Source organism: Staurois parvus, unplaced genomic scaffold, assembly GCF_062004578.1.
Source record: "Staurois parvus isolate SC_StPar_1 unplaced genomic scaffold, SC_StPar_1.0 ptg000098l, whole genome shotgun sequence".
Taxonomy (NCBI): Eukaryota; Metazoa; Chordata; class Amphibia; order Anura; family Ranidae; genus Staurois; species Staurois parvus.
The window spans coordinates 6,768,213-6,792,378 of NW_028317894.1; the positions used below are offsets into that span (position 1 = coordinate 6,768,213).

Below are 24,166 nucleotides of genomic sequence, written 5' to 3' on the forward strand. Positions count from 1 at the left end.
GGGTAACACTACGAGCTCTGATGAATACATTACTCTGGATCCCTCATCATTTATGCAAGGGAACTGACAATCCCATAATTAATCAGTCATTGCAAATTGGGACAGTGTCAGATATTCTGGCAAGTTGATGGCCCGCTGGCTAAAGAAAATGTATCATCACAACCCAACGCTCACCCTAGGTTACAAAAAGCCATTGAGATTTAAGTGGTAGTGGCAAAATAGAATCTGCAACATAGTAACCCTTTCAGGTGTATTCAGCTTTCCCTCTCTCCAGCATTTATATAAAGCCTCGTCAATGAAAATATTCCAATATTTACAAATTAAAAATCTAGTTGGCTGTACTTAAAAAAACAAACAAAAAAAAACCAAAACACTATCTCCATCCTTACAAATCCTAACAACACTTGAACATATTTGCTACCACAACCCCCAAACTAGGGGTATAATCTCCACAACTGCAATATATACAGTATAAAACTATGACATATTGCAGTTTACCAGTTATTAGATATGGTGGTTGTATTAGTTTTCTTTATTTAGGCTCTTTCCCTTGGTTTTCACCTGGTGATCTGGCCAGTCACACATCTCCTGCATTAGGGTGCTTCTCGATGAAGGAGCAACAGAGACACCTGGAGAGCAGCATTGTCAGTCTAAGGAGAGGGAAGTGTTAGGTGTATTAGCAGATTTAGATACACTAACAAATTGAAGCTAAACTCCAGCTAACTTTTTTAAGCAGGAACGGTTCTGTTATTAAAAAAAGCTGAATATTGTAAGCACCCCTTTTAATATTAAATGGTTTGTCTCAACCCTCTAACTGCTACCATCTGCAGGACAGCTTGTTCTCAGGGATGTGTAATTCCTATCGCCCAAAGCCCGGGACATGCAGTTCGGGCAAGAGGTTTTTATTCACATTTAACATTTAGCTGTGGGCAAGTAGCAGGGTTTAAAGTTGTGTCCCCCTCCTCCTTCCACCGGCTGCCCCATTGCGGCATGTCCCCTCCATACACGTCATTGCCTGGTAGTGTGGACCACCTCTCCCCCTCCACATGTCCTCGGCCTGCTGTACGGTGAGGGCCTGCAATGGAGCTCCTCCTCCTTCCAGTGCCCCCCCCCCTTCTTCACCTCCCTGGGCCTCCAGCACATTGAAGTCCGGTCACCAGAGAGACATAGTACAGGCTGCCCCGCGGATGCTGGGAGTTGTCCTTTTTCTATTTACCCGAAAGTCCAGTATATGATTAGATGGTTTGTTACTCGGGGGCCCTTGTTGGACCTTTCAGATGTTATGGAGGGGGGATGCCTAGTAGGGGGGAGACCACCATACAGGGAATGAAGATGCCACCGATATCTGTCCTCATATAAACCTCTAAGCCCTATTTATACTAATGCAATGCAAATCCTGTGTGTTTCCTGCATTGCAATTGCACAGAGCCCATGCGATCTGCTGCAGGGGTCAATGTTAAATTAACAACACTCCGAAACAGATTGCAAAATGCAGTGCGATTGCCAGAATCGCATTGCATGGGTGTGAACACCAAACCAAGCGATTCAGGTGCAGCAAAAAAACCCAAAACGTGGTCCTGCACCATTTTGGTGCAGATATGATTCGATTTGAGCCATACAGGGTGTATGCCCCAGACATTCCTAAAAGCACCTCTGCCTAATAAAAAACAAACCCTTCATATTTTACATCCTGGAAAAAACTTATTTAATCAGGACTAGTATATTATCATGGACAGGTAGACAGGGACCCCGGTTTAGTCCCTTGGACAAGTAGTTTTTGGTTTTTTTTTAATTTCCACACCCCTGTATTCTGTTTTAAAAGAACAGGCTTAATGGCAGGCATCACCAGGTGAAAATAAAACAAAGCTCAACAAAGAAAACTAGTGCAGCAATCACTACTAAAAACTGGTAAGCTGCAATATAATAAATGTTTGCTTTTGGGCTAACATACCACCAATTGAATCCAATTACAAAATTACTTATGTCCCACAACATTTGACACAATCTGTGCACCCATATACACATCTGGCGGGAATGTCTGAAAATTAGGAGATATTGAAATTATTATTATTATACAGGATTTATATAGCGCCAACAGTTTGCACAGCGCTTTACAAAATGAAGGTAGACATTACAGTTACAATACAATTCGGTACAAGAGGAAACAGAGGGTCCTGCTCATTAGAGCTTACAATCTAGGAGAAATGGAGTGCATCAGCTTGCAGATACACTCCTGGGGAATGTTTTCTAGAAAACCCAAAAGAAGCTTTGTTCCCACTCTTCTCCACCTATACCCACGACTTCTCTTTGGAATCCTTTACAAACTCCCTCTTCTTTCCACTTCCCTTACTCTGATTTCTTGCTTACAACCCCCTATCAGTCTATATGGGAGGTAGTAAAATCAGGACACAATTTTTGTTTTCTTTACACTAATGTTCAATTGATCACTAAACATTTTAGATTCCCTAGATCTAGGGCATATCTCAATGTGCAACTTGGGATCACCAACACATTTTTGGCTCGCAAGGAGGGCATGCCTGTTAACAACTCTTCTCAAAATTTCTTAACTCAATGACACAGTTTTGTACCCTACTGCCCTTATCTATGCTTAAATATCTCAGTAAAAGTTTATTGGAGAAAAATTCAGCAGATTTAAAGGCAACATAAGATGCTGGACTTTAAAGGTATGCCTACCTGAGGAATTGCTGGTACATCTTATAACGCAGTGTCATAATGTCTTCCAACAGTTTAACAAACTTCTTAAGATTTTTAACTTTACTATCCATTTCCTGATATTTCTCTTTAGAGGCATGGTATTCTCTGAAATAAAGAAAAAAACATGACTTAGAGAACGATGAATGTGAAAAGAGAAGCTCAGGTAAACAAGTAAAAATGTATTTCCTCTTCAACAGGCCTAAGATGTATTGAATAAATATGCAAAATTCACGTGCGATTTTATGTTACTGTAAAATTGTGATTTTCCCATTGTTTAATAATAAGAAAATTAGGAAGTATCAGTTGTCCGTCAAATGGTTGTTCTGTGTGTCCATAAACACTTTCAGCAAGATTGAGAGTATCTTTAATGATAAGGTGTTTATATATCACTAAAATTAACATGAGTTATCGTGGAAATAAAGGTTAAGTACACGTGATCCATAATTATGTCCAACTTTTTATTCGCTTATTACAAAGTCAATTACATTATCTGAGAGGATGTAAGTGGTATAACAAGGTAGTCCAGTCATGAGCTTTCATTAAAATGTAATATATGCACCAACATTAGCAACACATTTCTCCAAGTGGAGATGAATGTTCTGTACGGCCCTTTGCAACATTTCACTTGGCATTTTCCCGCACTTCACTTGAATTACCATCTCTGCACAAGAACTGGGGATTGCTACAATACTATTTGTGCACCAGTTTGAGCACAATCGTACACTGACAGCCTACTTGATGCCATTACTGACTTGCGTTGAAAAGTGCTGCCACACACGCAAGATGGCAGAATGAAACAATAAAAGTACAAGGATAACTGTGCCCATACAGAAATGTAACTCCATACCTCACCCAATTTCTTCAACTGCCAAGGCAAAATAAAGAACTGGACATAAATATGGATCATGCTTCCTTCCCTTTCTCCCTACCTATGCTTCATAGCCTTTATAAAAGATCAGTGAAAAAACCTTTTCTTTAATTCGCTATTATTCAGTCATGTGATTGAGAAGCTCTTGCACTCCTGTGTCAGGGATAGCTCTGAAGTTCCAGTTCCATGTCGTCACCAGCTGGCTGCCGTTGCAGAACCTCCCCTCCTTTCCCCACGAAACATAGGTGTGAGGAGCAGGAAGTGAACATTTTTAACAGCACTTATAGAAAGCCTTTACTTCCCACTTTACGCTCCACAGAATGCTATCCCCACATAGATATGTCTCACAACAACATCAATCTTGGTAGATTAGATTTTACATGTTATACATGTGAACTGACTTCTTTCCTCTGCAAAGACATGGGCAGAAGGAATAGCAGCTGCTCTTATTTTAATATTTTGTCTGGAGTATGATACATTTACCACAGCAGGAAAATTTATCCCATTTAAAATCAACTGACTGGAAAAAGTTTGCCTTCATATGACAAAATAGATGGTTCATCCAAACTGTCCAAACTGCAGTAAGTTAAAGCCCATATCAATGCCCTCCTCTGATCCTGAAGATTGTGAATTCCCTAGAAACATGCCTAATTCTAGGTGTCTTCTGGACAGTCTAAAGACCTCAAGGGTTCCTTACCTTCTTCTCCATTGGCAGCAATCCTGAATTGTGATGCTCTTCTGTGGTCAGTGTGTGGCCCCGCCCCCCCCGCCGCCCATCCCTCCGCTCTTGATTGACAGCTGGTACCTGAGCTAGCCTTGCTATGAATTGTTTTTGCAAGTCTACTGGTGGAGGAGCAATGTATACTTTCAGCAATGACATACATGCCTCCTAATGTGGAAACGCCTACCCACAGGTCTGTGATCTGCTAAGCAAGGAGAAGCAATCACATGACCTGCACATTAAATGTCTGAAAAAGGTACAATACCATTTTTTTTACAATTACCATATTTAGTCAATTGTTTCCCTGTCTATGAACACTAACAAGAATCGGGACCTCAGTGCTCTAAGGTTATACTAGCTGTTCCAAAAGAAAGCTACGAGGACACTGAACAATGAAGAAGGATGGAAAAGTTTAATATATTCTCGAATTATCTTCAGCAACTCCAGTCCATGTCACAACTCAAATGGCACTCAGACTATTTATCACATTTTGGATAGTCTGCTGTAGCATATAAATTGGAGGTGACACTGCACATAGGTATAATTATTCAGGACTCAGAGATACTGCTGTGTCTAGGAAGGACAATTTCACAGAAAGGACATTCTGCACAAATTACCTGGCCAGACCGTTCCTTTATTTAAATCTTTAGAGTTACAAACACGTTTTTCAATTAGACCTCATGTGAGAATTCCTGTGCTCCATGTATAGTTCCCTGAACACGTCTCTAAATGTGAATACTGCTTGGTATAGAGTCCAGCTAGAGTCCTTTCAGATTTTGACAAGCTGCTGAGAGCAGCACACCAAAACAGGATTTAATGCTGAAAGACCAAACTGCCCATATGCATGAGGCCTAAATATTGAATGTATTGTGGTAACCAATCTGCCCATGTGTAGTTTATGTACACAAGGGCACTGAATACAGGCAGAAATCCTAGACCTAAAATATATTAAGCTAATCATTCCTTTCTTTACTTGATTGTCTCATCAAATCCAGCATAACCATGTAGACAGGAACTTATCTTGTTGCAGCACTGAACTTACAGCATGCCAATGACTAGAAGCTCAGCAAGTAATACATTTAGATGATTATTATACCATAAACTTGAAAATTAACAAAACTGGCACTAATGAGGATATCATTTTCGATCTCAACTAAGCAATATCCAAAATGGATAATAAATCAGCCAGGAAGGTGTGTACCAAGCCTATTAGAAAAATAAGGTTATAACTTGCCCATGTGTTGGGGAGCTGAGGAGGTACTCGGCTCCCATCTGCTTTTACAGGAAGCCTTTCCCCAGCGAAATGCAATTTGCATCAGATTTAAGTTGCACTTAGAACAGCAAGATTATATCTTGTTAATGACGTTCGATTTATAAGTGCTGTTCTTAATGTTCAGTGAACCTAAAAGCAAGATGAATGAACTGCAAAACTAGCTGTGTTATGTGCAACAAGTGAATGGGTATATGTACAGGTATTTGTACATAGAAACTTTGAGAAAACATTATGATAGTTTAGGTATTCGGTAGGGCTGATACACGGATAAGTGCCCCCCCAACTGGGCTGCCACAATATTTATATTTTAAAAGCTGCCACAATATTTATATTTTAAAAGCTTTATGGATAATGTAGGAGGGGAAAAAAAAAACCTCTCTCATGCATGCATCTGTCCGCTAAATTAAAAATGAAGTACAGAACTACTCCACTGTAATATAGATGTTCAGTAGTACCCAGTATGATGTTGGATGCCCAAAGACAGCACAGCCATGTTCATATAAATTGAGGTTGGCTGGGGGCAGTAGGAGATTGGAGCATGCAGATGCTGAATGTCACTTATGTCTGAAAGAAAAGGAATGGAACAGGTTTCCTAACCCTTTCCACCCCAAGATCATAATACATCTGCCTGATCTCAGACACAAGATCATCTGATCTCATCAATAACGCGTCAAAAAACAGTCACTATGCAGATATGTGCTTTGTTCTGGGCCTCATCATGCAATACTGTCCCACATCAACTTTTCTATTTGGAAGCAATAGCGGTTCTAAAACTATAAAATACTAAATGAAAAATGAAGAGTCAGTCTTCACAGACCAGTAACTAGCTGCCACTAGGCAACGGCAAAAGAAACCCATTACAACAATTTGAACCTGACTATATTAATAATTTGTTTTGTTACCCTTCAAGACAACCTATTTAATGACAGAGAATGAACCATGACAATCTAGGAATGACCTCATGCTACTCTACATCTGGTGTGCTAGCCTTCCATTAACTGTCTAGATTAAATGCACGGACAAGCAGTCCTAACAATTGTAATAAACTTTAAAGCCCAGCAGAACCCTCACTATTACTGGTATGTTGCACATTTAATAATAAATATGACTCTCTCTTTATTTTTGAATGTGAGCTGCTGCTGCATTGGTTAAAATACCCTGTGCTGGCAGCGCATAGGTGTGCCAGACCGCTGCTCTCTCAAAGCGCTGGCCTTGCTTTCCAGTCATCTGACATGTCTCCTTGAGCAGTGCTCCAATCAAAAGCACTGTCAAGAGTTTTTTTTTTTTTTTTTTTAGCCTTGCTCAACTGGGCTGTATGTAATAATGTACTGCTGTACTATTGTAGAGTAGTATAAATGCCCCTTTTTTCATGTATGTATTCAGCACTCCCCTGTAAGGAGGAGTGCTAATGTACGTGTACTCATTTTATTCCACTGTTAGACTAGTGGTACCATTGCATTTAGATTGAGCGGTAATATGCATATCTGAATATTGGGTTAATTTGGGAAACTTTACCTTATAAACCGTTAGGTACTTCCAGAGTTGACTGGACAAAGTACTTTGCTAAAGTAGGATAACTGTTTAATCAAACTGAAGAAAAGACCTGAACAAGACTCATTTAGACATTCAGCTTACTTTATAATCACTTCTCGATTTCCATGAAGTTCGCGTTCCGAGTTGATCTTTGCTTTTAGCTTGTTAATTTCTGCATCCAGACTTTTAGCACTTCGAGTGACTTCAATCCTCTCAGGATAAATCTGCTTTGCTTGAGAGATTTTACCCTGGAAAATATTCAAATAATATTAAATAGGATAAGTGTGTTAATCTAGAAAAAATATTTTTAAATAAAAATCAACACATTTTCAACAGAATGCACACCATCTATATTTGAATCTAAAGAAATTTTTTTTCCTGTCAGAAGGTTTTGGAATTTTATCGAAGAAACATACTCAGTCCCACCTCATTGCACCATTAAAAATCAACCCACTTTGTGTTTCCCAATTGTAAACAGATTGGAATATCACTTTGGATAGCACTGCAATGTGATCTGAGAAACACAATAAGAAATGACAGTTTCAGACTAATCTGCTATACAGTAAAATCTTTGTCCTAGGTAGTACCAACTAAGGGGTCTACCCACGCTCTCCTCGAACAGCATTTTACAAATTATTTTAGTAATAATATTTATTTTTAAATACTTGCGGTATATTTTAATAAAAGTAGAGCTATGGACATTCAACTATTTACATATTGCTAACAAGTTATAAATACATTTTAAAACAAGCCCTCACTGACCGCTGTAGCTGCAGACACTATGAAGTAAATCATCCCAAGTAACAATATAAACTGAGAAATTGTTCAAATTGGACCTCTGCACTCTGATCTCCCATTTTTCTTGAGTGATTACATTAAAGATAAGTAGGCTGCTAAGTAAATACTGGAGGAGTGAGCAGAAAGAGCAGAGCTTCCAGGTCATTGCCGGGAGGGGAGCACGGCAAGCTGAGCTTCCAAGTCATTGCAAGGAAAAGCTGCATCAATCATAAAAAAGTCACAGCTCCTGAACTGTGCTTGCAAAGCAGCTGGGAGGCCTTCTTAAAAGTCACAAAGACAGTTTTTTAAAGGGTGCATGCATGCCCTATTTTTAACTTTCAAATTCTGCTTGTTAAAAAAATGTACATATTTAAATGTTCATAGCCTGGCCACAGTTGTAATTTATGCAAATTCAATTCAATTAAATTAAATGTAGAAAATGTCCCATGTTTATAATAACAGTGGACAACAATGATTTTATTTCCGGAACACTTTTTGGTGCATATTATAGAGGTTTGGCTGCTAATCATGAAAATGATCTGTTATTTTTAGAAATCTGTTTTTGCAATTCGCAATACCTGTTTGCTTTGTTATGCATATGAAAGAAGCATATGAAAATGTGGAACTGTTGTTGAAGCACATCCAGTACACTGGACTACCTTTAGAGATCTAAACGTAATTGCCCTGCAAACGTGGCAGCTGTGCAAGAGTCACATTACATTAAAAAGAAATGGCCACTCCAAATGAGTCTGTTCCAGGACAGAAAAATGTGCCACATAAACCACTTGTTGATTCAACAAAGATATTTTTGCCTCCACTTCATGTGAAACTCTGACTGATGAAAAATTTTGTGGAAGGGATGAACAAGAAAGGAAAAGGTTTTTGTTATTTGAGACAAATGTTTCCAAGAATAACTGATGTCAAGTATAAAGTGATTCTAAACTCTAAGGGATCTTTACCTTAATGCATTCTATGCATCAAGGTAAACAACACCTCACTACCTGTTTTTCTTGCCCATCCTGAAACACTTACCCGACTCCTCTCACAATCCAGTACTGTGCAGTCTGCAGCCCCGTTCTCCTTTTTTCCTCTTCTCACAGGAGACACAGGCAGCAATGGGAGCCATAAGCTCCTGCTGCTCTCAGTCAAATCCTGTGAGGAAGGTGCAGGGGGCGTTGCTGGGCCGTGTTGTGTGTCTCTATTTACACTCAATAATGGTGTGAACCGCCTGCGCTCAAACACTAATGGTGTAAGCAACCTAATTGGGAGCTGCTGCTAACAAATCATATACCAATGATCATGTAAAACAGTTGCATGGAGGATGATATTTTTCACCATCACTGCTGAGCCTTTTTTGTGTTCACATATATTAGTGTCACTTGTTATTAATTATTATTTTGCATGATTTCACTTAATTTGGCACTATATTACATATACTATATGTATTTTTTTCTCACTTATATTTTTTATGTATTTATATGTAGTAGTTTATGGGAGTAGCGCTACAGTCCTCCATGCATCTATTTACACTCAGCCCGCCTAAGCAGCACACCTGCACGGGTGACCCCTCAGTGCATGGCTTGCTGAGGTGGCACTCATAGGAAGGATGATTGAAGAGTGCCAGCGGGAGACTCTAGAAGATGAGGTAAGGGACCGCGCCGTGCAATTCCATTCCACAGAGCAGGTAGGTATAACATCTTTTTTTTTTATTTGTAAACGATATATTTTTTTTAATTTTCAGGAAAGAAGTGTGAATGCAGAGAATGAATCTTCAGTGCCTTGTTGCACTTTATGATCTTGTTTGCTGTGTGTTGCAAAAAAATTCTCATTGACATCCTTGGATGCTTTTCAGGTGATTTTTCTCTGGCCCTACTAACAGATTTTAGAACTGCTTGTCATTAATGACATATCTAAACTGTGGACCAACAAAGATGCTTTTCTTGAAGTGATTTGTAAACGATAATTTTTTTTAATTTTCAGGAAAGAAGTTGAAGTTTTCAAAAATGTATCATTTACAAATCACTTAAAGAAAAGCATCTTTGTTGGTCCTCAGTTTAGATATGTCATTAATGACAAGCAGTTCTAAAATCTGTTAGTAGGGCCAGAGAAAAACCACCTGAAAAGAATCCAAGGATGTCAATGAGAACTACAAAGCAAAAGCTACATTCAGCTGGCTGACAGACATCATACAGCATACAAGATCATAAAGTGCAACAAGGCACTGAAGATTCATTTTCTACATACACACTTCAACTTCTTTCCTGAAAATCTAGGTGCAGCCGGTGATAAACATGGTGAAAGGTTTCACTAGGACATTGCTGCCAAGGAAAAACATTACCAGGGCAACTGGAATTCATCAATGCTTGCTGATGATTGTTGGACAATGAAGTGAGATGCACTCTACACTGACTACAAGCAAAAATTAGCAGAAAAACACTTTAAGCCTTTTGGTACTCACACAGCATGTCAGAAACATTACGCAATGAATATATTATAGGCAGTAAGAGGTAATTTCTCAAGATTTCTATGTGATAAAGTCATTCTGAAATTATATTTGTCCTCAGTTTGAAGAGGTCTATCATAACCCCTTGCCGACCCGCCAATGTACTTATACAGCAGATCCCAGTGCTCACTATGCAATCACATAATCACAACGTCAATAAAGCAGTTATGAATTAATTTATAATAGCTGTGTTTCCTATGCTGTGATTGGCCCACAGCTATTACATGGTACGTGGGCCAATCACGGCACCCTGTACCATGTGATTATCTGTAGCCAATGTACATTGGCTACAGCTAATCACATGAAATGTAACCCATGCATGACAAATGAAAATGTTGCTGTTACAATGATCTTCATTGTAACAGCAAACAAATGTAAAAAAAAAAAAAAAAAATCCCTGATCACCTGCCCAGAGTAGTACAGTGTTACTATGGTGACACTGAACTACTCTTGATGAAAGTAAAAAAATGGTAAAAAATTAAAAGAATGTTAAAAGAGAAAAAAAAAAAAAAAAGTTTAAACAATTGAACATTTTTTTTTAAACATACTGTCATCTGCCAGTGCCCTGATCACTGCCACATCAGTCATAAGATGGCGCGGTACAACACTGGTGACGGCATGTAAGAAATTCTATGCATGAAGGTAAAAAAAACTTTTGCATGCAGTTCCCCTCCCCCAGCCCCCTAATACTTAGCTGAGCCCAATCTCGATCCAGTGATGTGCACGAGAGCAGAGGCTCTCTCCCTCCTCATCTCATTATAGACACACACAGGAGACTCAGAAGAGAGCATGCACAAGTGCCCCCAGAGCAAGCAGTTCACTATGCGGGCACTTAGCGTGGGGGGGGGCTGGGGGTGAGCCAGGAGCACCGGAGGAGGACCTGAGAAGATGAGGACTGGGGCTGCACTGTGCAAAACAGCATTTCACAAAGCAGGTAAGTATGACATGTGTTATTTTTAAAACATAAAAATGTACCTTTACAAACACTTTAATGTTAATGACATCTGGAGCATTTCTAAACCAAATAATTAAAGTGTTACTAAACCCAGGACCCTGCATTCACTATATCTGCTCTCCCACAGTACATGGAAATGCAATTATTTTAGTAACTATAAACTGCTAAATTCCTTTTCTCATCAGCAGTCAGAGCAGTCTTGTGACTTCTATCAGTGTTCAGCAGAGCACTGAAAAAGCTTGTAGGAGGAGTTTTCTTTCTGCTCTAGGAAGATGCAAATCCCTGACCTCTGTCTGGCCCTGTGCTGATCACATGCACTCTCCCAAGAAATAGAAGAAAAAAAAAACTTATCTAGCAATACACAATAAACTGAGCATATGCAGAGTGTCTTAACAGGAGATACGAGGGGGGACACTGGAAGAAAAAGAGGATCAGAGAAGTGAGGATCAATCAGCCTTTTTACACAATGCAGAGGATTAACCCCTTAGGTTCCACAGTGAGTATGACAATCATGCTTTACTGCATATACAGACGATTTTACTGTTGTGGGTTTAGTAACACTATAAAAGTTATTATCTTACCTCCAAGTCGCTTTCTTTGGCCTTCAATTCACGCTTGCTTTTCTCTATTCCCTGTAAATGCTGGCGGAGCTTTTCCTCATAATGCTTTTTATGACGCTTACAATTATCTACCTCCAGCTCCGCTTTATGGAGTTCTTCCTGGGAAAAAAAAAAACATTTTCAGAATAAATCAACCAAGAACCAGGTAGTGAACACCCCTAAAACATTGCAAGTGACATCTTATTTTCACAGCTGGAGATGAAAGAACATGACCAATGGCTGGCATAAATGTGTCTACCGGTTCTTGAACTGAAATGAGTGCCATCTCCAAACTTCAAGAATTAAAAGAAATTGACTAACCAGTAACTACTAGTTGCGAGGTTATTATTCTGACTCACTGGTTTGAGTACTGACCTAGGGAAGTGTGAAGATCAGAAAATTAGAGTAAAATCATAAGTCTGCTTACTTCTCCTGGGCCAGTGACTAAATGTACCAAAGCTGTTGTGCCAAGACCTACTAAAGTTGTGCAGAAGACACTCCAACATTGCCCATATTAGAAATCCTTGCATAATGTATGATGTAGGGGGCTTCTCACACGGTTTCTCAATGGGACTATGGCCAATCATCACCCGATTCTGTGTGCCCTTGATCTCATGTTCAAAGGTGTGTGGACAAGGGTGAAGTGAGGTAAGAGAAAGGGTGTTGCTGGAACCAGAGAACACGTTCACAAGCTTAGATGATAAGGGTATGAACTACTATAGTGATTCAGCTGAGAACAAAGCCAGATGTACAAGACGAATGTTGGAAACAAAAACCAAAGCCAAAATGTGTTACATTTTCATTTTTGACTGAAAAAGGAAAAAAAGACTTAATTCTTCACATTACAGAAGTACATGATGTGGCCCTACATGTATTGTGTAATCTTCTTACTCAATATCCTTATGACATTACCAGTAAACACACACGCGATTAATCAATGTCTTACAATCCTTGGCTCTGTGTACATTATTTCATTTTCCATATAAATGGGGGGGGGGGGGGGGCAGCCATATTTACTCATTACACATGTAGGCTTTCCTTTTTTAGTGTATTGCTGATCATCTTACTTCACTGCAAATCTACTAAAGTATTTGAAAACAACTGATTCTGCCAGCTCAGTTGATCAGTACTAGCATAGCATGTGATTTAGGCTGCCTAAGCTAGGAGGATATTTTTTTAAAGGAGCATCTTTACTCCCAACAATGGGATTTATTAACTAAATGTACTCAGTCAAGCCATACCTTTAAAAAGGAGACAGTATATACATACCCCAGTTGTGCCACACAACAGTTGTCAGTAGAAATCAGCACAAAAAGACTACAACTTTCCAAAGTGTTGATGTCTTCGTCTCCCACAACTCTAACCAGCTCCTCCCAGCAACCTGTACAACTATGTAAAGGTTGTCAGGAGGAACCAGCGAGAGCTGCAGGGGACCAAGATGCAAACACTCCAAGAGTGTCATTTTCTCTAACCTGAGGATATGATTTCTGAGGATCAATGGGATATTTGGCAGAAAGGGCAGTGGGAAAAGTGAGTATTTGCAATCTTCTTTAACAGGTATAGCTTAATGTGGACATCTACCCTACAGATTCTTGTGAGGTATGAATCTTTAAGATGGGTTCACTTGCAAACTTTATTGTTCTGTCAGAAAAAAGACATAGTATATACCTTTACTGGATCTGCCAACTCAGACACAGAACTGATTTTCTTTTTTACGTTCTCATACTGAAACTCAGAAGTCACAAACAGAGATTTTAGGTGTTCCATGTTCTTCTGCTCCTTCTCCATCTCAAATCTCACCAGATCAATTTTTCTCTTGTCTTCCTGCAATTCATTTTCCTGATACACAAAAAAAAAATAATAATAAAAAAATCATGTGTCAGATCCACCAAACCCCATTCACTGTGAATACATGCAATAATAGTCTGACATATCCATGTGCAGCTATGAAATACTAACACTGAGACACAATGATAGGGGCCGATTCATAACACACAGTAGATATTAATACTGTTATACTCTGTTTTGATCTGTATTTTACCCCCCTTTTATAAAATGCAAGCCATAGTATTGAATCAGCGATCCCCAACAGAACTATCTCTGCTCAACACAGCTCTGTGATTGGAGAAGAGAGTCCTGTAAATATAAAGAAAAATTCTGGGATGAGCTTAAAATCTGTAAAATAGAGATGTTTACACAGGCAAGCAAAACAGCTAATGTCATTTTCAATATAACTGTAAACTTTGTAGAAAACTCAGTTTAAAAAAAGCGGTAATGCCATTTTTTCCCCGGCTTCCTCTCAAATCCCCAGGCTCTGGGAGGAGGAATCTCAGAAGCAGTGACGTCAGTTCATGTTCAGGTTTGTCAGAGCTCACTAAGACAATTCCCATCATGCCCTGGGATTTAGAATCTCGAGTGGGCGAGACTATTGGTGTATTGATCAGTAGTAATCTACAAATAGCACACTTGACGCATTGCTGCACACTCCTCTGTCGTAGGAGGTGGGACAGACCAGATAGAGGAGTATCAGACTGGGCAGTGGGTGGATCAGACCAGCAGTCTGAGACTCACGGGTCTACCTATTGGAGTGAGCAGCAACACTTGCTTTCAAATGAATGCAAGAGGGATGTGCAAGATCTGTGGCTGGGGAGAAAAAAGGACATATCAGCCACCAGTCTTGTGAACAGGATATGAGGGGGATAGAGAGACTTTCATGCAATAAAGAATGCTGGATTTCTCACTGACAACAGGACTAAATACAATACCACTGACAATTTATTGACTGGTAAGGGAGCACCTGGAGCTCTCTTAACTGGTCACATGACTGAGCTCTGTTTTATTTTTTAGTAAACTTTTTATGTCTCACATACATACACACACACTTTTTTTTTTATATGGCTTTTTGGTTTCCTTCCACAGGACAATATTTGTTCACAAATCATACACTTACATGTGATTTACATGTGAATGTTATATTGTTCTCTTTTATGAATTTAAAACAATAAAATATTGAAGAACGAGATTTATCTACATATAAAATATTCATCTCACCAATGTTGAAATATCAATAGATGGTGGCTCCTCTACACTTTCCAGATCTGTTATACGAGCATTAGCTTTTCTGAGCTGGTCCTGTAACAATAAAAGAAAAGTATGACAAATCGAAAATCCTAAATAGTTTTAACCCTTTTGCTGCCAGGCTTATGTGACCGGACCATTTCTTCCATTTATCCATTTTTTTTTAAACTTTTCTCTTACAGCTTTCAGGGTTTGTAAAAGACACACCAAACCATATTTGTCTCAAAGCATAGGACCAGTAGAATAAAAAGGAGGTGCTACTGATTATATTAGGCCCTGTGATATTTGCAGAAATGTTTATTAAAAAAAATATTTTCACTAAAAACACTAAAATCATTATTTGTGGACAAATACATGGCAAAACTTACAAAATTCCTGCTAAATATGAAAGGGATCACATGTTGTGACTGCAGTTTGTAGTGTCATGGCTGATCGATTCCTCTATATTCATTCACCTAGTTTGCCCCTCTTCGCTAAAGAAACAGGCCACTTCTTCTGCCGGGTTGTGCAGTGTCCAATCCATGCCTTGACATTTTCATGAAAACCCCAAATCCACAATCTCAGAAAATTAGAATATTGTGAAAAGGTGCAATATTCTCGGCTCAAAGTATCCCGCTCTAATCAGCTAATTAAGCCATAACACCTGCAAAGGGTTCCTGAGCCTTTAAATGGTCTCTCAGTCTGGTTCAGTCGAATCACAATCATGGGAAAGACTGCTGACCTGACAGTTGTGCAGAAAACCATCATTGACACCCTCCATAAGGAGGGAAAACCTCAAAAGGTAATTGCAAAAGATGTGGAAGGGAAAAGTGTGGAAGAAAAAGGTGCACAAGCAGCAGGGATGACCGCAGCCTGGGAAGGATTGTCAGGAAAAGGCCATTCAAAAGTGCTGGGGACTTTCACAAGGAGTGGACTGAGGCTAGAGTCAGTGCATCAAGAGCCACCACACACAGACGGATCCTGGACATGGGCTTCAAATGTCATATTCCTCTTGTCAAGCCTCTCCTGAACAACTAACAACGTCAGAAGCGTCTTACCTGAGGCTAAAGAAAAACAGACCTAGTCTGTTGCTCAGTGGTCCAAAGTCCTCTTTTCTGATGAGAGCAACTTTTGCATCTCATTTGGAAACCAAGGACCCAGACTATGGAGGAAGAATGGAGAGGCACAGACTGCAAGATGTTTGAAGTCCAGTGTGAAGTTTCCACAGTCTGTGTTGATTTGGGGAGCCATGTCATCTGCTGGTCTTGGTCCACTGAGCTTCATTAAGTCCAGGGTCAACGCAGCCGTCTACCAGGAGATTTTGGAGCACTTCATGCTTCCTTCTGCAGACAAGCTTTATGGGGATGCTGACTTCATTTTCCAGTAGGACTTAGCACCTGCCCACACTGCCAAAGCACCAAAACCTGGTTCAATGACCGTGGGATTACTGTGCTTAATTGGCCAGCAAACTCGCCTGACCTGAACACCATAGAGAATCTGTGGGGCATTGCCAAGAGAAAGATGAGAGACATGAGACCGAACAATGCAGAAGAGCTGAAGGCCGCTATTGAAGCATCCTGGTCTTCCATAACACCTCAGCAGTGCCATGGGCTGATAGCTTCCATGCCACGCCGCATTGAGGCAGTAATTGCTGCAAAAGGGGCCCAAACCAAGTACTGAGTACATATGCATGCTTATACTTTTCAGAGGTCCGATATTGTTCTATGTACAATCCTTGTTTTATTGATTGCAAGTAATATTCTAATTTTCTGAGATTGTGGATTTGGGGTTTTCATGAGCTGTAAGCCATAATCATCATAATTATGACAAATCACGGCTTGAACTATCTTGCTTTGCATGTAATGAGTCTATCTCATATATTAGTTTCACCTTTTAAGTCGCATTACTGAAATAAATGAACTTTTGCACGATATTCTAATTTTTCGAGTTTCACCTGTATACGTACTTGTGTTTGTGCTGGGAGTGCGCTGCACAGATACCAGGCTATCACTGGGATGCCCGGGTTCCGTACTAGCAATCAGGACCCGGGACTCCTGATTCTGGGTCAACTAATTGCTATGATAGCCTCTGATTGGCTATCATAGTGATTAGTCACTGTGCAGCGCGCCAGTGTTTTCTTTTCTCTCTGACTGGGGGAGAGAAACAATGTTTATTTTTATGTTTATGTGCAATCCTTGTTTTATTGATTGCATGTAATATTCTAATTTTCTGAGATTGTGGATTTGGGGTTTTCATGAGCTGTAAGCCATAATCATCACAATTATGACAAATCACGGCTTGAACTATCTTGCTTTGCATGTAATGAGTCTATCTCATAGATTAGTTTCACCTTTTAAGTGGCATTACTGAAATAAATGAACTTTTGCACAATATGCTAATTGTTCGAGTTTCACATATGTATGTATGTATGTATATACAGTCAGGTCCATAAATATTGGGACATCGACACAAATCTAACATTTTTGGCTCTATGCACCACCACAATGGATTTGAAATAAAACGAACAAGATGTGCTTTAACTGCAGACTGTCAGCTTTAATTTGAGGGTATTTACATCCAAATCAGGTGAACGGTGTAGGAATTACAACAGTTTGCATATGTGCCTCCCACTTGTTAAGGGACCAAAAGTAATGGGACAGAATAATAATCATAAATCAAACTTTCACTTTTTAATACTTGGTTGCAAATCCTTTGCAGTCAATACAGCCTGAAGTCTGGAACGCATAGACATCACCAGACGCTGGGTTTCATCCCTGGTGATGCTCTGCCAGCCCTCTACTGCAACTGTCTTCAGTTCCTGCTTGTTCTTGGGGCATTTTCCCTTCAGTTTTGTCTTCAGCAAGTGAAATGCATGCTCAATCGGATTCAGGTCAGGTGATTGACTTGGCCATTGCATAACATTCCATTTCCTTCCCTTAAAAAACTCTTTGGTTGCTTTTGCAGTATGCTTTGGGTCATTGTCCATCTGCACTGTGAAGCGGCATCCAATGAGTTCTGAAGCATTTGGCTGAATATGAGCAGATAATATTGCCCAAAACACTTCAGAATTCATCCTGCTGCTTTTGTCAGCAGTCGCATCATCAATAAATACAAGAGAACCAGTTCCATTGGCAGCCATACATGCCCACGCCATGACACTACCACCACCATGCTTCACTGATGAGGTGGTATGCTTAGGATCATGAGCAGTTCCTTTCCTTCTCCATACTCTTCTCTTCCCATCACTCTGGTACAAGTTGATCTTGATCTCATCTGTCCATAGGATGTTGTTCCAGAACTGTGAAGGCTTTTTTAGATGTTGTTTGGCAAACTTTATTCTTGCCTTTCTGTTTTTGAGGCTCACCAATGGTTTACATCTTGTGGTGAACCCTCTGTATTCACTCTGGTGAAGTCTTCTCTTGATTGTTGACTTTGACACACATACACCTACCTCCTGGAGAGTGTTCTTGATCTGGCCAACTGTTGTGAAGGGTGTTTTCTTCACCAGGGAAAGAATTCTTCGGTCATCCACCACAGTTGTTTTCCGTGGTCTTCCGGGTCTTTTGGTGTTGCTGAGCTCACCGGTGCGTTCCTTCTTTTTAAGAATGTTTCAAACAGTTGTTTTGGCCACGCCTAATGTTTTTGCTATCTCTCTGATGGGTTTGTTTTGTTTTTTCAGCCTAATGATAGCTTGCTTCACTGATAGTGACAGCTCTTTGGATCTCATCTTGAGAGTTGACAGCAACAGATTCCAAATGCAAAAAGCACACTTTAAATTAAATCTGGACCTTTTATCTGCTCAATGTAATTGGGATAATGAAGGAATAACACACACCTGGCCATGGAACAGCTGAGAAGCCAATTATCCCATTACTTTTGGTCCCTTAACAAGTGGGAGGCACATATGCAAACTGTTGTAAAACCTACACCGTTCACCTGATTTGGATGTAAATACCCTCAAATTAAAGCTGACAGTCTGCAGTTAAAGCACATCTTGTTCGTTTCATTTCAAATCCATTGTGGTGGTGTATAGAGCCAAAAATGTTAGAATTGTGTCGATGTCCCAATATTTATGGACCTGACTGTATATATATATATATATATATATATATATATATATATATATATATATATATAAAATGTGATTTTGCACCTCTGGGTAGGGGGTGCATGCGAGGCACACGCCCTACCATTCGCGACTGGTGATTACTTGTGCCCGTTGATTGCCGAGCATCTCCGACGGGGAGGACAACTGCTTGTAAACAAAACAGTTCTCCTCCTTGTCAGCTCATGCACACAGCCATGCAAAGAACTGTGATTACAGTGAAGCACAAACACACAGCCCCATAGTAAAACACACCCAGCACAGTTAACCATTTGATTGCCCCTCATATTAACCCCTTCCTGCCCAGTGCCATTAGTACAGTGTCGGTGCTTTTTTTTTTTTGTAGCACCGATCACTGTATTGGTGTCACTGGGGATGTCAGTGAAACCAAGTCAGTTCCCCCCAGTTATCAGAATGTTCGCCGCAGTCCCGCTATAAGCCACTGATCGCCGCCATTACTAGTAAAAATAAAAATTCCAGTATCTATACCACCATGTCTAAATGCTATAACTTTAATGTAAACCAATTTACACGTATTGGGATTTTTTTTAGCAAATACATGTAGTAAAATACATTTTGGCCTAAATTTATGACGAAATGTGGTTTTTTAAATTTTTTTTTACTGGACATGTTTAATAGCAAAAAGAAAAAATACAGTTTTTTTTCCTAAAAATTGTCGTTTTTATTTTTTTTATAGCGCAAAAAATAAAAACCGCACAGGCAATCAAATACCATCAAAAGAAAGTTCAATTTCATTTGGGTGAAGCGTTGACCGCGCAATTGTCAGTTCCAGTAACGCAGCACCGTAACGCAAAAAATGGCCTGCTCAGGAAGGGGGGGGGGGGTAAATCCCTCAGGAGAGCAAGTGCTTAAGGGCATAATCTGCTAGTATGTCATCTCATACTGGCAACATTATGAAAGATTTACCTTAAAACAAGCCCTCCAGCAGCATGCTGTCATCGTTGAAGGGGCTTCCATCTTTACGGGCTCCGGCTGTTTGAAAGGCTGAGCCGTGATGATGGCGCTTCCGTGCATAAACATGGGAGCCACGATCATGAGCGCTGTGAAGGGACAGCACACTCAGTATGCTGTCCAGCGTACAGTGCACATTCACTGGTGACACTACCAGCTGCAGAATAATGAATATCTGCTGAGTGGTGCACGTTTAGGAGATATTCCTTGTACCTACAGGTAAGCTTTATTATAAGCTTACCTGTAGGTATAAGTCACCATGCGGTGTTTACTTTAATGGAGAGCATAGTCTCCATATGCTACAGTGCAACAAAAACTGTTTTTAGAGCTGCACAAATATATGGACCACAACATAAAGTGAGTCACACATCTTCAAAGTAAATAACATAACTAAGGAGAGAGTAGCGTCCTGCCAGCAAGTGTACATGACTGACTGCCTGCTTTAACCACTTGCCTACTGGGCACTTATACCCCCTTCCTGCCCAGGCCAATTTTCAGCTTTCAGCGCTGTCGCACTTTGAATGACTATTGTGTGGTCGTGCAACACTGTTCCCATATGACATTTTTTATCATTTTTTTCACAAAAATAGAGATTTTCTTTTGGTGGTATCTATTCGCCGCTGTTTTTTTTTTTGCGCTATAAACAACAAAAAATGCAAAAAATTTGAAAAAAAAATTGATGGGCTGCACTGCTGAGTGGCACTACTAGGAACTGATGGGCACAGGTGGGTGGCACTAATGGGCACTGATCATCAGTGCCCCGATGATCGGTGTTGATCCGTTCTCTGACAATTGTCAGTTATTGGCAGCACTTTCCTCACACAGCGCGAGGAAAGTGCAGCCAATAACCGGCAACTCAATTTACCCGGTGATCTGCTGTGTCACTGAATACAGCTGATCACATGGTAAAAGGCTGCTGTGATTGGCCTTTTATCATATCACATAATCAGCTGAGTCCGTAGGACACAGAGATCACCGGGTGCGCTCCCCAGGGGTGCGTGGGAGGGCACGTTCTGGGAGGACGTCATATGACGCCCTCCCAAAACTGGACAACTGCGCTGTAGCCGTCATTTGGTTATAGAGCTGTTGGCAAGTGGTTAAGTAGTAGATGTATAATCATATGCAATATTTTATATATACATGATTATATACACAGATGTGCTCTAGTGTGCTTTACCTGTATCATTTTCTTTGTGCCATGGTGCTGTTGTAGAAGGTTTTCATTTTTCTTGATGTCGCTTTTTAAGGAAAGAACTCTTTGCTGGATTGTATATAGTTGGGAGGCCACATTTTGGACTTCTCCTTCCAAGTGACTGCAGAACACATTTATATATTAATTCAACATATAAAGATACAACAGCTCATAGCTTTTATACTGTTTATTGGTAAATGCTATGGCTGCTAATTCCTTAAAAAATATTTCTAGATCTTAATAAAATAATAATCGATCTGGTGGTCTTATAACCAGACAAATTAATGGTACCATTGTTCAGGGAATAAAAGGAAACCTGTGCTATTTTCTGTGCTGGGTTATCATTTATACCTTCCCTCCAAAAATGCTAGTTGTCCAATTGTCTCTGGATTTAAAATTGTTAAAAAAAAAAAAAAAACAGCTCTGGAGCAAACATGCAAATAGGAATGTATTGAAGCCAAAATATCAGCATGATGCAAAGTTTTAATATTTTAGAAGGGGAGGTAAGCATTGGGATGCTCTTCTTCAGAATTTGTTTAATAGCTAGGGTAAGTTGTGAATGCATAATACGATATAATAAAAAATCCAAAAAGCAATGATGTACCCACCCAATTTCCACTTCCACATCTCGGCTTAGGTATCTGGCTCTGAAATAGTCTGATGAATAGTAGCGGTTTTTAAACACTTGGTCTCCATCCGCAGTAAAAGCTTCTCTACAGTTTCTAGGTGGTTGTCTCTTCTGCATTATCTCTCGCGCCTCACTATTATTCTGATAAAAGATCAGTGAAACATTGTAAACAGACATTTCCTTTAAAACATATACAGTAAGTTCCCGACTTACGAACGAGTTCCTTTCCGGGAGAACGTTCGTAAATTGGATTCGTTCGCAAGTCCGACAAAGTGATTCTTATACACCTTAGACACAAATATACAATGTAAAGCATAAAAAAAAAAAAACACACAAAAATACTGTAAATAAACTATATTTACTTTTACAGTTACCTTAAAATGGTGGTACAGTACAGTACAGTACCACAACTGGCATATAGTGGAAGAGAGTTACTAACTGGAGGAGGGAGGGTAGGTGGGAGATGGTGGAGCACAAGGATCATCAGCAATAGGAGATGGAGGGCAAGATGGAATTTGGCCAACACCTGATGTTGACGGAGCTGAAGAATCATCAGCAATAGGAGATGGAGGGCAAGATGGAATTTGGCCCATACCTGGATGTTGATGGAGCTGAAGGATCATCAACAATAGATGGAGGGCAAGATGGAATTTCACTCACACCGGATGTTGATGAAACTGGTTTTTTGATGGATTCAATTCTGTCTACCCTCTGGAAAAAATTATCCAGTGATGTCCGAATAGTAGCTCTTTTTTTCTCATCATAGATGACTCTGTAGCACTGGATGGCATTCTGAACAGCTGCTGAAACCTTTGTGTATTGTTCTACATTGGGTTCCTGTTCCTCAAAAACAAACAGTGCCTCTTCAAGTAAAGATAATCCCCTTGCCATTTCCTGTGTTGTGAATCTCTTTGGTTCTTCAGTTACATCTTCCTCTTGGCTCTCCATCTTTTCGCTGGGCCTCTAATTCCATCAGGTCCTCATTGGTAAGCTCCTCGTGTTGCAGAGCAAACAGTTCAATGAAGTCGTCCTCTTGAAGATCTAGTTCCAGATTCGTGCTAAGGATCACTAAGTTGTTGAAGACCTCTCTGGATTCCTTACCCATCTTCTCAAGTCCATGAACTTCATGAACAAACTGCGGGCAAAGTTTCTTCCAAACCCCATTGATGGTGACTGCCAAAACCTCATGTCAAGCAAAGTTGATGTTTTTTATGGCTTTGTAGATGTTATAGTCCTTCCAAAATTGTTGCAAGGTTGTTCCCGTTTCATCAATAGCCTTCACTGACTTATGAAAAAATCCATAGGTTGGATGAGCACCATAGTATTCGGTGGCAGATGCACTACTTTGACGTTGGGATGAAAGTCATTCATGAATTGGGGGTGACCTGGTGCATTGTCAAGCACCAAAAGAATGTTGAATGGGATATCTTTCTCCAAATAATATTTCTACATCTCTGGGATAAAGTGGTGGAAAAAATAATCCTGGAAAATAGCCTGTGTAACCCAGGCTTTGGAGTTACTCTTCCACACAACAGGTAGAGAGCCATTGGCTATGTTTTTGAGGGCTCTTGGGTTCTCTGAATGGTAAAGAAAGGCTTTCGCTTCATATCACCGGAAGCATTGCCACCAAACAACAGAGTAAGTCTGTCCTTTGCTGCTTTGAAGCCTGGCATCACCTTTTCCTCTTTACTGATGTAACATTGTTCTGGCTTCCTCTTCCAGTAGAGTCCTGTCTTGTCGATGTTAAAATGCTGTTGAGGTAAATAAGCACCTTTGTTAATAATTTCTCTAAGTGTTGCTGGAAATTCTTGGGCAGCTATGGTATCTGCACTCGCAGCCTCACCGCTTACTTTACGTTGTGAAGGTTGGCTCTAGCCTTGAATCTGTTAAACCATCCATGGCTGGCAGTAAAAGATGCACACTGTTCACCTCGTTTTTTCTTCAAGTCTTCAAACAGGCTTTTAGCTTTTTCTTGAATAAGCATTAAGCTGCGTGGGACTCGACTCTGATCCTGCATCCACACACTGAGAAGTTTCTCCATCTCCTCTATGACTTTACCACGCTTTTTGGATAATATTGTTGACTTCTGTTGACTTTGTAGGCACAGCAGACTTCACATGTTCCATGATCTTGGCCTTGTTCTTTAGAATTGTGCCAATGGTTGAACGATTTATGCTACAGATATACGAGCAATGCCTACCATCTTTTCGCCTTGGTCTAATTTCTCAATTATTTTCACTTTTGTTTCTATGGTTATTGCTTTGCGCT

General features: G+C 40.0%; 1 protein-coding gene across 1 annotated transcript in view; it reads right to left on the reverse strand.

The window, feature by feature from the left end:
• Positions 1-24,166, reverse strand: part of SMC6 (structural maintenance of chromosomes 6) — a 166,180-nt gene that overhangs the window by 41,768 nt on the left and 100,246 nt on the right. The window contains exons 17-23 of the mRNA XM_089671096.1: positions 21,879-22,039; positions 21,256-21,391; positions 14,996-15,076; positions 13,613-13,783; positions 11,927-12,064; positions 7,213-7,358; positions 2,695-2,820 (exon numbers count right to left, since the gene is read on the reverse strand). Coding sequence (XP_089527222.1) covers positions 2,695-2,820; positions 7,213-7,358; positions 11,927-12,064; positions 13,613-13,783; positions 14,996-15,076; positions 21,256-21,391; positions 21,879-22,039 — 959 coding nt within the window. The remainder of the gene's footprint in view (positions 1-2,694; positions 2,821-7,212; positions 7,359-11,926; positions 12,065-13,612; positions 13,784-14,995; positions 15,077-21,255; positions 21,392-21,878; positions 22,040-24,166) is intronic.